Below are 15371 nucleotides of genomic sequence, written 5' to 3' on the forward strand. Positions count from 1 at the left end.
CTCTCCATTTTTTATATTGGAAATAAAGCATTTCTCTACTCGAATAAAGTTCATTGGATAGCACTGCTCCAAAGTGACAGAGATGTAAAGGGATCAGACTGAGGCCTACCATTTAAAAAACTTATTATTATTGTTTGCCTATGGCTGAACAGAGTACATTGTGGTAAGTTCAATCACAGAGTGTCAGTTTAACAGATATTTATTATCAGTCCTTTTGCTGAGCTCTATGGCCATACTGATGGCTAAAAATTGGTCTCTGCCCCATAGTAGCTTACAGTTCAGTGGAGATACGAATAAAATGTCCCAAAGCCTTGAGGGCAGAGCAACTTTCTCTGCCTGGGAAAGTTACAAGAGGAAAACAATTATGTCCATTTTCTTTCGGCTTCTCTATCCATGTATATGCCCCATTTTCTGAGCAACACAGAAAGTACTTTAATAACTGTATTATGTAATAAGCAATTATTATAATTTTGCATTGGCATTCTCAAAGCACTGGCCTCCCTTTGCTTTATTTTACAAATAATCCTGGACTATAGGGTGGGAACCGTGACAACTCCCAAATTGGCCTGGCGACATTATTCATAAGGCACCCAATTAGACCTCAGGACAGTGACGCTTCTCTTTGTACTCTGCTGCTTAAAGCTGAGAGAACTTCCTCCCATCTTCTCTTCCCACTGCGAGTCAGGTGCAGAAGGCATTTATGTGTAACATGGTCCCAGTGTTCTAAGAGTGGCCAGCGGTGATTTTTTATTGAAATTTCTGAGAGCTGCTATTTTGTGTCTCTTCTCCTTTTTTCATGTGTTATTTAAATTTGCACAAATAATGAAATCATTATATCTTTTAGAGTAAGATAAATCCTCATTTAATTTGAGGGTAGTGGCCAAAAATTAACTTTTAACATTTTAATACTGCCAAATGAAGCTCCACTTTAGCATTTTCTCCCAAGATCATAGTGAGTTTCTCTATAAAGAAAAGCTTTGGAACTAATAGTTATGGGTGTTAAAGTGTTTGGGTAACCTTGAGCATTTAACTATTTAATCCATCTGAGCTTCTGTTTTCTATCTCTAAAACAGAGCAGTGGCAACCACTTGACCTAAAGAAGGTCCCATAAGCCATAGGGATGTTGTTAGGAATATTTATAAAATGCTTAGCATACTGCCTTGTGTGTGGCGGTGGTTTAGTCACTCAGTGGTGTCTGTCTCTTTGTGATCCCGTGAACTGCAGCCCACCAGGATCCTCTGTCCATCAAGTTTTCCAGACAAAATACTGGAGTGGGTTGCCATTTCTTTCTCCATCATGTGTGGTATATGCTCAATAAAGGAAAGGCAACGAGCAAAAGGACAAAATCACAGTGAAAATGCAAAGTCAGTCTCAAGCCAAATTATATCCATCAGTGTGAATATTGTGTTGTGCATTTCACAGAGTGCTTACTTGTGTTATGCAGTTGATAGAAATTTATTTTAGAGTTGACAGGTAATGAAATCTCACCTTTTCCAAGAGGTTGTGTAATGTGATAAAGAGTTTAAGAAATGTCCTCTCAAGAAGGACTTTGACTGATACCTGGGACAGTTACTATTTTGTTAATATTTGGCATGATAATAATACAAATGAAGTAGAGGAGTAGATTTCTTTGCTGCCCATTCATAGAGTGGCTCAGACTAGCAGCTGTTGCCTTTTTAAATGACCACCTTCTTCCTGCTGAAAGTACTCTCCCTACTTTTTATGCTAGTTTCCACATGTTTTCAGTTGTTCTATTAAAGTACTGGGTAGATGATAGTTTTTTCCTTTTGACATATAAATTACTTAATTTTCTTTTAAAGTTTATTTTTTAATTGAAGGATAATTGCTTTACAGAATTTTGCTGTTTTCTGCCAAATATCATCAATCAGTCATAGGTATACATATGTCCCCTAATTACTTAGTTTTCTATAGCATCAAGTCCTCATTTTTGTTGATTTTGTTCACTTTCCCCATGTCTAACTCTTCCCACTCCTCTCTGATCACAATAAGAAATCCTCTTTCTTGCACATAACTTTCTAGCTCTGTGGAAGTTTGAGTGACTCATCACATAGTGGAATTGATGAAGTCAACAGCTGCTGGCAAATTATCTTTTTTCTTAATAACTGTATCAACATGTGTTTTCCATTATTTAAGTAAGAAAAAGTGTATATCAAATATCCATGGTAGTCCTCATTAGAATTTTCACTTGGGAAACTCATGTTTTGATATATCAAAGTGTTCAAATGGGTACAATAGAGAAAGTTTCAATGGAGGAAAATCATGGAGGAAAAAAAATGAAGTTGGGGAATAAAAACAAATGGCAAGTGTGTTTTGATAATGCTGTACTTTACTTCAGAATGGATTAGAAGACCATCTTTAAGACACTATTAGTGGTAAAGCAGAAACATGGCACTTCATGCCTTCATAGTCTCCCTTTCTGTAGACCGCCCTTTCTACCCATCCATCCATCAATCCATTCATTTACCAAATACTAATTGAATGTCTATTATGATAAAATCTTTGCTTCATGGAGTTTATATTCTAAGGAAGACGAAGACAAAATATTGTAAACAGACAAAATAGTTTCCTAATATGGCACATGCAGTGAAGAAAGTAGGCAAGAGGCTAAGATAGTGACCAAGACAGGAGGACTTGCTTCAGACATGGAAGACCACTCTGAGCAGTAATATTGAGGCTGAGACTTAAAGGAGGAGCAGGTAGCAAAGTAGAGAGGAAGGTGTAAGAGCATTCCAGTCAGAGTGAACAGCTGTGCAAAGTCTTGTGACCAGATAGGACTTCCCATGCCCTTGGGAATGGAAGATCAGTGTATCTAGAGCACAGATAGTAAGAGGAGGTGGTAGTATGAGCTAAGATGTAAGATATAATTAGGGTCTAGGTCATGTAAGACTTTGTGGGTCTTAGATTTTATACTGAATACAGGAAGCTACTGGAGGTTTTTAAGCTGTTTGTATGTATGTGTGTATGACAGTTGTGTTTCTGTATCACAAAATGACCAAATGAGTTAGATTAAGGGGCAAGAGTAAAAACAGAAAAACTAGCTAGGATAGTTCAGGATTTAAATAATGGTTGCTTACACTGAGGTAGTGATAGTGAAAATGAAGCAGGAGTTCAAAAGCAAGATAATAGTGAAGATGGAACTGACAGAATCCAATGAATTAATGATAAAAGGGAAACCATTCTAAAGAAAAAATTGCTCATGATATATAAATGATATATGATATTTGTCTTTCTCTGTCTGACTTAGCTCACTTAGTATGATATTCTCTAGGTCCACCCATGTGGCCGCAAATGGGATTATTTCATTCTCTTTTTTTTTCAGACACAGCAGTGAATTAATTTATTTAAAGAAATTTTATTTTATATGGGAGTATAGTTGATTAACAATGTTTTGTTAGTTTCAAGTGTACAGCAAAGTGATTCAGTTATACACATGTGTGTGTGTGTTAGTCACTCAGTCGTGTACAACTCTTTGCGACCCCATGGACTGTAGCCAGCTAGGCTCTCCTGTCCATAGAAATCTCCAGGCATGAATACTGGAGTGGGTAGCCATTCCCTTCTCCAGGGGATCTTCCCAACCCAGGGGTCAAACTTAGGTCTTCTGCATGCCAGGCAGATTCTTTACTGTCTGAGCCACCAGGGAAACACAGTTATACATATGCCAGTATCTGTTCTTTTTCAAATCTTTTTCCCATTTAGATTTTTAAAGAATATTGAGCATAATTCCCTGTGATATACAGGGAATTGTTGGCTATCTGTTTTAAATATAACCAAGTGTACATATCAGTATGGCTTTCATTGTGTGTGTGTATATGTCTTCTTTTTTCCTTTATCCATTTTTTTCTGTTGATGGACATTTAGGTAGCTTTCACATCTCGGCAATTGTAAATAATGTTGCTATGAACATTGGGATGTGTGTATATTTCCAAGTTAGTGTTTTTGTTTTTCTTGGATGTTTACGCAATAGTGGAATTGCTAGATCATATGGTAGTTCTCTTTTTAATTTTTTGTGAAACCTTCATATTATTTTCCACAGTGGTTGTACCAATTTCCCACCAACAGTGAAGGCGGGTTCCCTTTTCTTCATATCTTCTCCGACATTTGTTATTTGTGTACATTTTGATAATAGCCATTCTGACAGATAGGAGGTGATATCTCATTATGGCTTTGATCTGCATTTCCCTAATGATTAGTGATGTCGAGCATCTTCATATGTCTGTTGGCCATCTGCATTTCCTCTTCAGAAAAATATTTATTCAAATCTTCTATGTATTTTTCAATTGAGTTATTTTTTTGATGTAGTTGTATATTTTGAATATTAACTTATCAGTCATATCATTTGCAAATATTTTCTTCCCTTCAGTTGGCTTTTTATTTAGTCGATGGTTCCTTTGTTGTGCAAAAGCTTTTCTTTAAAGTCACTGCATTGATTTTGCTTGAATTGGTGAATAACTTTGGCCAAGTAATGACATCCTGCCATGGTCAAAAGCAGGTGTTCACACTGCGTACTAGAAATGGATTTGCTGGATAAACACAAATACCAGGCTGCATTACTAAATAATGAGCTTCAGTGCATGCTTGAGAGCCAAGCAAGAGGGACTCTGTAAACCACATGAAAGGAGTTTCAGGGCAAAGAAGTTAGAAGATTCCTTTACAAAATTTTATTTGGAAGTTGTGATGGTTAATTTTATGTGTCAAATTGACTGGAGCATCCAGATATTTGGTCAAACTTTATTCTGGGTGTTTTCATGAGGATAATTCTTGGATGGAATTAACATTTAAATTGGTAGCCTGAGTAAAGCAGATTGCCCTCTCTAACATGGGTGGGCCTCAGCCAATCAGTTGAAGGACCAAACAGAACCAAAGAGCTGATCTTCTTCTGAGTAGGACAGAATTGCTCCTGCCTGACTTCCTTTGAACTGGAACACTGGATTTGTCCTGCCTTTGAACTCAAACTGAAACATAGGCTTTTCGTGGGTTTCAACCTGCCAGCTTTTGGACTGGAACTATCCCATCAGTTTTCCTGTAGCTTGTTGACTCACCTGCAGACCTTGAGACTTTTTAGCCTTAACTTGTGTGAACCAATTTCTTACTCCTCTTTCTCCCTGTACTTTCCTTATATATTCACATGGGTATATTTCATATATATATATGTATGTGTGTGTGTGTGTGTGTGTGTGTATCCTATTGGCTTCTCTGGAGAACCCTGACTAATACAGAATATCTTAATGTAAACTTAGCCAAGGCCAAAATAAATTACTTCTGAAATGTACATCTTAAAAAATTCCAGTTAAGAAATGGCAATGAGTCAAAGCATAACTGCCTCCCTGAATGTGTCAAATACCAATAGAGAAAGTTACCAATCACATAAAGTTGTTAGTGGCTCAAATTAGGTGACAAGTAACAAAATATTGATTAAACTGCTAAACAAATATTTATTAATTATAACTTTTATCTGAAGTAACTCATGAATGGTGATGACCTTAGAAGAAAGATCTCAACTAAATGACTTTTTAATAGTTGAAAAGTGGAAGACCACCACCCCCTAAAACATACTACAATAATGTACAGACTCTATGTACATGCACTTTATACACACACACACACACACACACCACACTACAGAAATCAACACGTGCAGGCCTGTTTTGGGGAAAAACAATAAATCTGACTATTTAACTGTTAAACATTTTTTATTGTGTAGACTTATTACAGGACATGCAATATAAAAAAAAGTGTAAAATATCAGTAAGCATATAAAAATTTCAGCAGTCTTTTGGACCAGCACTTGATTTGCACAAGAGACTAAGCATCTATATAGAACAGACATGTCTTGGGATACGCAGTTTACAGATTGAATCACAAAACGATTTCCCAAGTGATTTTCCTCATATAAAGATAAAAAAATCTTTTCACTTAAAAATTATTCAGTATAGTACATTTTCAGTTATGTACACAGTTTAAAAGTAAAACTATGTCCATGCCAGTGTCTGTTTTAATGCAGAAAACCTAAATAGGTAACAGGTTGACGATTAAAGTGCCAGGAAAACTGGAAGAGGCAAAAAAAGAAACCAAGCCGAATTCCAACAGGTGTGTGGAAATAAAAGCATAACTGAAGGTTAAAAATAAAGTCCCCCAGGGAAGAATCTTACTATGAGCAGGAGGAATAAAAAGCTTTTGGATGTACCAGGCAGCTTTCTGTATGACTCAGGTTTACAGGTAAAATTCCTCAGTTTGAATTCAGAAGAATTTGAATTTATTCCAGCAAAATTACCTCCATCTTTTATTACTGCCTCCTCCCCCATCTTCTCTCTGAGCAAAGGGATGCTTGGCTTAAGTCCAAAGCTCGTGGCAGGGGGAGGGGCCATGTGTCACAGCATAACAGACAGTTGCAAGTGCTTTAATTTGAAGGGGTCACATTTGCAACAACTCTGACAGTCTCACACAATGGCCTCCATTTTATGAGCCCTTCCCCGGAGGCCCACTGATCAGCTGAAAAGGGAACACAATGTTCAGCCACTAAACCACCCCGGTGATGGATTAGTTTGGAGTCAGGAAAGCGTGATTATTCTTGAAAATAAACGAAGCTGAATAGACATGCTGACCTCATTCAGCTAGTGAGAGGCAGGGAAAGTTGGCTTCCACTTCTGCCAGCCCAGAGGGCTTGGCCCCATTTATTCACCTTAATTCATTTAATGGGGCTGATGTGGACCATACTCAATATGGATAAAGATGTTGTGTGATCAAGTACAGACATGAACTTCATCTGATCCCATATCTTGGAGTCAGAAATAAGTGTGAAGAACTAGGTAATGGATTTTTCTAATTTTGGTCTTCAGGAAGGCTGCTGACCTAATGAAAGTTGATGAGGTGGACCCTATTTTAAAAGGAAAACCTGGAGAACAGGAAGGCACTTAGGTGTCATCATCTATGTAACAAATATCCAGGCATACAAGTATCTATCACAGGTTAAAACTTCAAGAAAGTAAGGCAATAGATCATGTGCAGATTATGTTTTCTAACTTGATGAAGATCACTAGATCCCATTGAATCATTACAGTGAATGGCAGCAATTCACTAAACACTTGGGAGGGAAGAGTTTGCTTAAAACTGCCCACATATCTGTACACTCAGTGACAATAGCCTGGAATACTTCCCTTACCATGAAATGATCGACATTTTAGAACAGGCAGTTGAGGTTGTTAGTTCTTTTTTTCCTCCTCAGTTCTTCGTATTTCTCTCAAGTTATCTTTTAACAATAGGTTCATATCTCAGCCAATAGAACAATGATCCAAATGAAAGAAAAATATTTTAAATGGGTTTTAAAAGTTCAGACAACCCCCAACACAGACAACCCAATAGCTCAGAGGAGAAAAATAATAGTTCTGAAGACTGAGAGAGTGATTTCTTTGTTCTGAACCAGGAAATTCATTCATACGTTGTTGCTATACTAGCAACTTGAAATTGGCACTGAGAAAATTAAAAGGAAAGAAAGAATCATATATACTTCTATCCTTGAAATGTCATTTATATTTCTTTCTGCATGTTGATGCGCATATTGCTGAATATTTTGCCAATAGCCTCAAACAGCGGGTCACAGAAGGTGTGGACGTAGATGGAATAGACACGGCTGATGCACTGAATCTCAATCAGGAAACTCTTAATGCATGGTACAACTGCCCAGATGTGCAGGAAAGAGAGAATGGCAAAGTAAATGCCCCAGATGAGTGCCATTGGGATGCCAAAGAGGGCAGACAGCAAACGGTAAAACCAGTACTTTGTCACAGTGAAGGTGGTGAAGCTGGCCTTCCAGATGCCGTCGAAACTGTGTGTTCCTTCTGGTTCTGCAATCACATCTTCAAAATCAATCTGAAAAGAAGAAGTGACAGAACATGAGCTTGAAAAAGAAGAAACAAGAAAAAACCCATTTCTGAGTATGCATAAATATATATTTGCTTTTATGTACAGGTTTGTGTTAAATGCTTAAAGGCACCCAGCAGCATCAGCCTCACTCGGAATTTGTGGGAAATGCAGATTTGGGCTCCATCCAGACCTCTAAGGGTAGTGTCAAGGTGGATTTCTAACATGTTCTCTGGGTGTTTCTTTGCTATGTGAAAGGTTGAGAGCTGCTGCTCCAGGGAAAACTAAAGGGATATGATAAAAGTCTTGCCTTCAAGTAAAGCCCAGCTATATGGATAAGTATACTAGGCATTCAGTAAAATGTAAATAACATGACCTAAGTTAACTGCTGGAAAATCCCATGGATGGAGGAGCCATAGGCTGTAGTCCATGGGGTCAGTAAGGGTCGGACACGACTGAGCAACTTCACTTGCACTTTTCACTTTCATGCATTGGAGAAGGGAATGGCAACCCACTCCAGTGTTCTTGCCTGGAGAATCCCAGGGACGGGGAGCCTGGTGGGCTGCCGTCTATGGGGTCGCACAGAGTCGGACACGACTGAAGCAACTTAGCAAGTTAACTGCATTCCAAGACAACTACACACACAATGTTAAGAGGTAGTTAGTTCATATGTGCTAAATCACTTCAGTCGTATCTGAGTCTTTGCGACCCTATGGGCTGTAGCCCACGAGGCTCCTCTGTCCATGGGTTTCTCCAGGCAAGAAAATGAGTGGGTTGCCATGACCTTCTCCAGGGGATCTTCTTGACCCAGGGATCGAACCTACATCTTACATCTTCTGCATTGGCAGATGGGGTCTTTACCACTAGCCCCACCCAGGAAGCAGTTCATGACTGATTATCAACTCTCCAACACTCAGCTGGTAGAATATCTTCAGGAAATTAGATCATTGTGGGCTCTGAGGATTCAAGAAATCTTCATTGTGTGACAGGATTTGAGCAGGGATTGGAAAATGGAGTATGACTTGGAAAGGAAGGAAGAAGGGATCTGGAAAACGCTGTGATCAAGGCCCCAGGATAAGGAAGGATGATGCAGTGAGCGTCACAGGCAGATAGACCTGTGTGGCCATGGCCAAAAAGAAAGGTTGAGGCCAGACTCAGTTTTACTTTATATAAAGTGGTGATGGGGGCAGTGGGGGCTGAGGGGGCGGTGTCTGTTGAAGATGTTGGAGCAGAGGAATGCAGCCACAATCCAATTCAGTCATTTACCAACATGAATTTGATAGCAGTGTCTAGGCTGGGGGAAAAGGAAAAGAGACTCAAGGAAGAAAGATTCTTGCAGTATCCCAAGTTTGAGATGGCAGGGCCAAAACTGTAATAGTGACCATGAAAAAAGAAAAGAATGAATTTCAGGGATGTTAAAGGAAGAGTCCCCAGGACTTGGTTACTTCAAGGATAAGGAGAGAGAAAAGCCTAAGATGAACTTTGAGCTTCAGGTTTGCCTGCTAGAGAGAGTTGGGCTTGCATGCCAAGTTGCTTCAGTTGAGTCCGTCTCTTTGCACCCCTATGGATCATAGCCCGCCAGGCTCTTCTGTCCATGGGATTCTCCAGGCAAGAGTACTGGAGCTTGTCTGGACTGCTGCTTAATCTTGAGCTTTAAGGATTAAAGCCATGCCCTCTTTCAGGGGATCTTCCTGACCCAGGGATCAAATCTGCGTCTCATATCTCCTGCATTGATAGGCAGATTCTTTACCACTAGCACCACCTGCAAGGCCCATTACAGGTTGAATTTGTCTTTATTCAAAACTTTTACTGTTTCTTCAATTTAAAAACTAAGTTCTCTCTTAACATTTTCTTAACTGCCTTCCTAATTTTCTCCTTGCTGTTAATGTCACTTCTGCTCTCTCTAGGGGCTTCCCAGGTGGTGCTAGTGATAAAGAACCATTTGCCAGTGTAGAAGACATAAGAGATGTGGGTTCAATCCCTGGGTCAGGAAGATCCACTGAAGGAAATCATGGCAACCCACTCCAGTATTCTTGCCTGGAGAATCTCATAGACAGAGGAGCCTGGCAGGCAATGGTCCATAGGGTTGCAAGGAGTTGGACACCACTGCAGCAACTTAGCAGCAGAAGCAACACCTGTACTAGTCCCTTTTGGTGGCCACTAGAAAATAATCAAATTAGTTTGTAGTCATGTAGCAGTTAACTGTTACTAAATGTTTCTACATGTATTGTCTCCATGTGATCTAGGGTTTCAAACCAATCTGGGAAGGTAGGTTGTCATTTTACAAAAGAAGATACATAGATTCGAAGACATAATGGTGGCTTGCTAAAGTCAAACACAGCAGAGGTGGGGACAGGATGCAAGCCTGGCCCCTTTCCCAATAGCATTCTTTCCCACAGAATTAATTTGCAGGAGCTTTTATGCATCTGGAAGGATTATATAGACTAAAGCATGGGGTAACAAAATTACCACCAGAAGTGTAGGACAGAGCCAGTTTAACTGCGGAGTAGTGGCAGCTATATGAAGGATATATTTATATATCCTTATATATAAATATATAAATCATATATATTATGTGGTTTGAAATATAAACACGTTAATGACTGCCAGCAGCAATCCAATGGCACCCCACTCCAGTACTCTTGCCTGGAAAATCCCATGGACGGAGGAGCCTGGAAGGCTGCAGTCCATGGGGTCGCTGAGGGTTGGACACGACCAAGCGACTTCACTCTCACTTTTCACTTTCATGCATTGGAGAAGGAAATGGCAACCCACTTCAGTGTTCTTGCCTGGAGAATCCCAGGGATGGGGGAGCCTGGTGGGCTGCCATCTATGGGTTGCACAGAGTTGGACACAACTGACACAATTTAGCAGCAGCAGCAGCAATCCAGGCAAACTCAGGATTAAGGAATGAGGACTTATGTGACTCCATGGAGCCTCTCAGTGCCAAGGAGCCACTTTTGGTTAAACACAATCGGCTTCTTTTGGAGAAAATACATGATGCTTACCAATAGTTAATGTTTATTTTCTAAAACATTCTGTTTCTTGATCTGTTGTCCAATGTCCTAAGAATATGTAATATATAAAAAAGGTATGTCCATAATTATCTAAAGGAAGTTAAATAAATTTGTTGTTGTTCTAATGTTTTCTTTCCCTGTTTAGATCTAGACTCAGAAGTAAACATTTGTGTGTTTTAAAAGATTGTTGTAAATGTGTGGCAAGTCAGATCAATCTTTCAATGAAGTTTCTGTGCAGATACTTGTTTACTATAGGGTTTTGCTCTGGTACTGGATTTTCCCAAAGCTGTTAAAAATAAAGGTCTGTGCTTTTCCTTTGAAAGGTCCCCAAAGAATTTTATTTTTAAAAGATGACTTTATTTTGTAAGAGGCTTTGGTGAAGTCAAAATGAATGCACTAGAGCAAGGTATTTTTAATCTGAATCAAAGGTTGGGCAATGTGGTCCATGAATGCCCTGAAGGGATAGTCTATTGCCAAAGGAGGCTGGTAAGGACTTTACAGGAACCAAGGATTCCTGTCTCTTTATAGAACAGAATTTAAGCATGTTTGCCTACAGATTCTTTTCCAAGGGAATGGATAGTTACTAACATTTGTTGACTGGCTATCATGATCAAACGCTGTTCTCATTTAACTCACAGCAACTCTGTAATTTATTATTGCCATTTAATAGAAAAATGTAAAGCTTAATAAATTGTCCAGGTAAATAAGAGGTAGATTTGAATTTCCAATCTAGTTTGAAAGATATTGATTGTTTCTTTTAATACCACATTGCTTAAAAACTATTTTTCAAATTTTCTCTAAGGCAATTCGTATTTCATAATTAAAAGGCACATTGACCAAACAAAAAAAAAAAAAGAGAAAGAGAGAGATTATTGAGTTTAACCCTCTGGTAACTGTACGAATTCCCATAGCCTAGTCTCTGAGAACAGTGTTAGGATGAGGTCATACACTTATATACATGATTGGTCCTTAGTGAAGATCTATAAACATGTGCCATCTATGTAAGATTTCTTACTGATAATTTAATTTTTCTAAACATAAATATAAATGCTTTTTTCAGTGAACATTTTGGAAATTCTTAAGTTTTAAGTTGCTTAAAAAATTTGAGTGGCTACTTTTTTAATGCTTTCCAAAACTGCAGTGAGTATGATTTATCTTCAAATATCCAAGTGAATTTAGAGCAAGTCTCCAGGGGTGGAAAGCAACATGACAAAAATAACATGTTATATAAATATATTCCTTAGTTAGTTGCTGCTTTAGTCTTAAGAATGTAACGTGGCTTAAAATAAAAGTCAATTAGATGCAGTTCAAGAGAGAAAAGGCAGGTTAAAGAAACACAGTGAAGCCAGAAATAATCTTTAGTTTCTCTCTACCTCCATTTCTGCAACAGTAATAGTAATATTGATAGGTGTTTGTGAGGAGGACATGAGAAAATTTATGCAAAGTGCTTGGCATGGGGATAGATCATTGCAATATAGTAAATGCTCAATAAACAGCATTAAAAATTACTTGTTGTGGGTGACTACATTTTTAAATAGGCAATTGAAATAAGAGAAACTATCAGTTGCAAAGTACATGGTGGCTGTAAATTCAAACCTCATCAGTGCTTCAAAAGAGCTAACTTCCATCTGTAATCATCTTTACCACAACCTCTGAGGTATGTATCATTATTCTCATTTTACATAATGAGGCTACTGTTGGAGGTTAAGAAATTACCCAAGGTCATATGGATGATAAGGGGCAAAACTTGAACTTGTCCTTCTTTAAGTCTAACTTCCTTTTGCTTTTGTATCCCTGGGACTATAAGCTCTTCTAATTAGACCTGTTTGCTTAATTTTCACCCAGAATGATATGCTTCCTAAAACATGCACATTTTGATTATTAAAGAAATTACTCTTGTTAATGTTTCTATTTTAAGTTAGGACATCTAGTGACTAGGATGTTTTGCCTTTTTGGTACTGACTGAATTTCCATGGCCCTGCACATCATGTTCTCACAATCCTGGGCACCTAGCCAAGAACTCTCTCTCTAATTGGCAGATAAGGAAACTGAGGCACAATTTAAATGGACCAGATTTCTCAAGGTCCTAAGTGAATCAGTGAAATTAGAACTCTAATTTCCTGATTCCCAGGCCTAGGTCCACCCCTACCCTCCACACTATTTCCCTATGAATGTACATCTTTCTCCTTATGTCCCTTCTCTGCCTACCCCATTCCTAACTCTAGGTCTCCTGTAAGTCTCTCATTGTCTTCTAAGACATAGACTTGAAATACATCACTGTGTGAGGTTAGGAGAAATGTCCTTTTCTCAGCATGAATATAGACATTTCTGTATACCTATTTAGGGTGAATAGGTGAAAACCAGAAGGAATATTTTGAAAAATATCCTCATTATACATTTTGAAACATTCATAATCGATTGAACCCAACAAAATTCTGTTAGTAATCAGTCATTCCATTTAAAGGCAGTTCACAATTCCATCCAAGCATAGTTGCCTTAGCAGATTCATAGATATATAAAGCTGAAGGGATTCTTAAAGAAAAGGAGATCCACTTGAGACAGAGAAATTGATGGACAAAGCTATCAGATGGATGACCAGATCAAGAATGCTGCTGCTGCTGCTAATTCGCTTCAGTCGTGTCCGACTCTGTGCGACCCCATAGACGGCAGCCCACCAGCCTCCCCCATCCCTGGGATTCTCCAGGCAAGAACACTGGAGTGGGTTGCCATTTCCTTCTCCAATGCATGAGAGTGAAAATTGAAAGTGAAGTCGCTCAGTCGTGTGTGACTTCCAGCGACCCCATGGACTGCAGCCCACCAGGCTCCTCCGCCCATGGGATTCTCCAGAATACTTTCCCACTTAATGGCAGGCACAGGCTTGGAATTCAGGCTTAGAAACTTTCCTGGGCTTTTCCACTACTGTCTGCTTATCACCGCACACCCTCCATCATCTGGATGCTACATTCCATAGCCAATGGAAAAGGCAACTAGGCTTGAATGTGAATTTGAACATCATTGAATGAAAAGTGGTGCCTTTTTCTGATTATCTCTAGTGTGCTCATTGTTCATATCATCAATGCATCATCAGTTTGATTTATCCCTCATCAAAGCTGTCACTCTGGAGTCCCATTCCTCAGGGACATGACCCTCTTACCCCTCTAGAGGAAGTCTCAGAGCAGGTGTTACTCAGAGCGAACTGTATTTGCTCACATAAATTTGGAGCAGAGCAAGAATTAGAGGTTTCCTTTTGGACAAACACAAAAGCCAAGACATGCAGGTGCCATTTAGTTTCTTAGAATGGGGATGCTTCAGATGAGGTTGAGCTGCTCCTCCAATGAGCTGATTTTCTGTTCTGTAAACTATGGAACAAGTTGCCCTTCTGGCAAGAATCAGACTTCAAAATCAAAGGCATAAATAAACTTCAGTATTTGTATGTCTTAATAGATGCTTTATAAAGAGTCAAGAGTTTATGTTATTAGATTTTTATAAATGACATTAAATACTTTTGTACAACATTGATGTATGATGCTATAATTTTTGAAACATAAATTAGCAAAAATCTAGCAGCAGATGTCAAGAAAAGCAATCTGTCTCATTGTGTTTTAATAATAGTTGTTGGCTAGTTAAATGTATGTGATGGAAATATTAAAAAAGAATTTTCCATGTACTCAGGATTAAAAAACATGGGCTCATTTTTTTTGTCTCAAAATTTGGACATTTTATTTCTGGATAAAGAATTTCCAAGAAGGAAACTTTAAGTACCTTTGGGATTTAATAAGCAAAGATGCTTGCCTATTCTGTTTCCATGAGAAAATATCATTTTAGATTTTTGTGAAAATTGTGATAAAATTATGAAACTGTGATTATACTGGATATATGGAACACATAAATAATAACAAACAAGATGTTTATAGAAGATGTGTGTTGTCTGCCTGACACCCACAGTCCCACTTTTCTGCCAGTGAAGCTTCATTTGTTCAGGTCATGGAAATAATTCTTTTATCTTAGAGATAAATTATAGATGGTTTAGACTTGCCATGGTAATCTTAGTCTCCTTGTCAAGTGGTCAGTTTAGAGTAGACATGTGACCCTGTTCTAGCCAATGAGATTAAGTGGAAGTCTGCTGGGCTAGACTTCCGGAAAGCTTTATCTTTCTTATGAAAAGAAACAGAGGCATTTGGTATGGCCCTTTGCCCTTTTCTTCCTACTTATAAAATGATGTATTGCCTTAATGTAGAGAAGTCATCTTTTGACCATGAGGTGACATATATAATTAAAAGACCAAGAGAATAGAAGAAGATGCTGCTTTTGTGCTACCAATCTACTGAAACAATTCAGTAGCTATCTGCCTCTAGACTTCTCCTTATGCTTTTATTTTTAAGCCACAGCTATTCAGATTTTCAGTTACCTATATCAGAAAGCATTCTGAAGTGATATAGTAACTAACTCTTTCCTTTTGGTTAGCATAGTAGGTGT

General features: G+C 38.5%; 1 protein-coding gene across 5 annotated transcripts in view; it reads right to left on the reverse strand.

Annotated features, from left to right (window-relative positions):
- The window catches only part of CAV1 (caveolin 1), a 58483-nt gene that overhangs the window by 15989 nt on the left and 27123 nt on the right, over positions 1 to 15371 (reverse strand). For 3 of the 5 annotated variants that reach the window (XM_055590307.1, XM_055590308.1, XM_055590309.1), the window contains exon 3: positions 5673 to 7887. In XM_055590307.1, coding sequence (XP_055446282.1) covers positions 7546 to 7887 — 342 coding nt within the window. In that variant the 3' untranslated portion in view covers positions 5673 to 7545. Of the gene's footprint in view, positions 1 to 5672; positions 7888 to 15371 lie in introns of those variants that run through there. The other 2 variants (XM_055590310.1, XM_055590311.1) reach the window with 1 other exon arrangement.

This window comes from Bubalus kerabau, chromosome 8 (genome assembly GCF_029407905.1).
Source record: "Bubalus kerabau isolate K-KA32 ecotype Philippines breed swamp buffalo chromosome 8, PCC_UOA_SB_1v2, whole genome shotgun sequence".
NCBI lineage: Eukaryota > Metazoa > Chordata > Mammalia > Artiodactyla > Bovidae > Bubalus > Bubalus kerabau.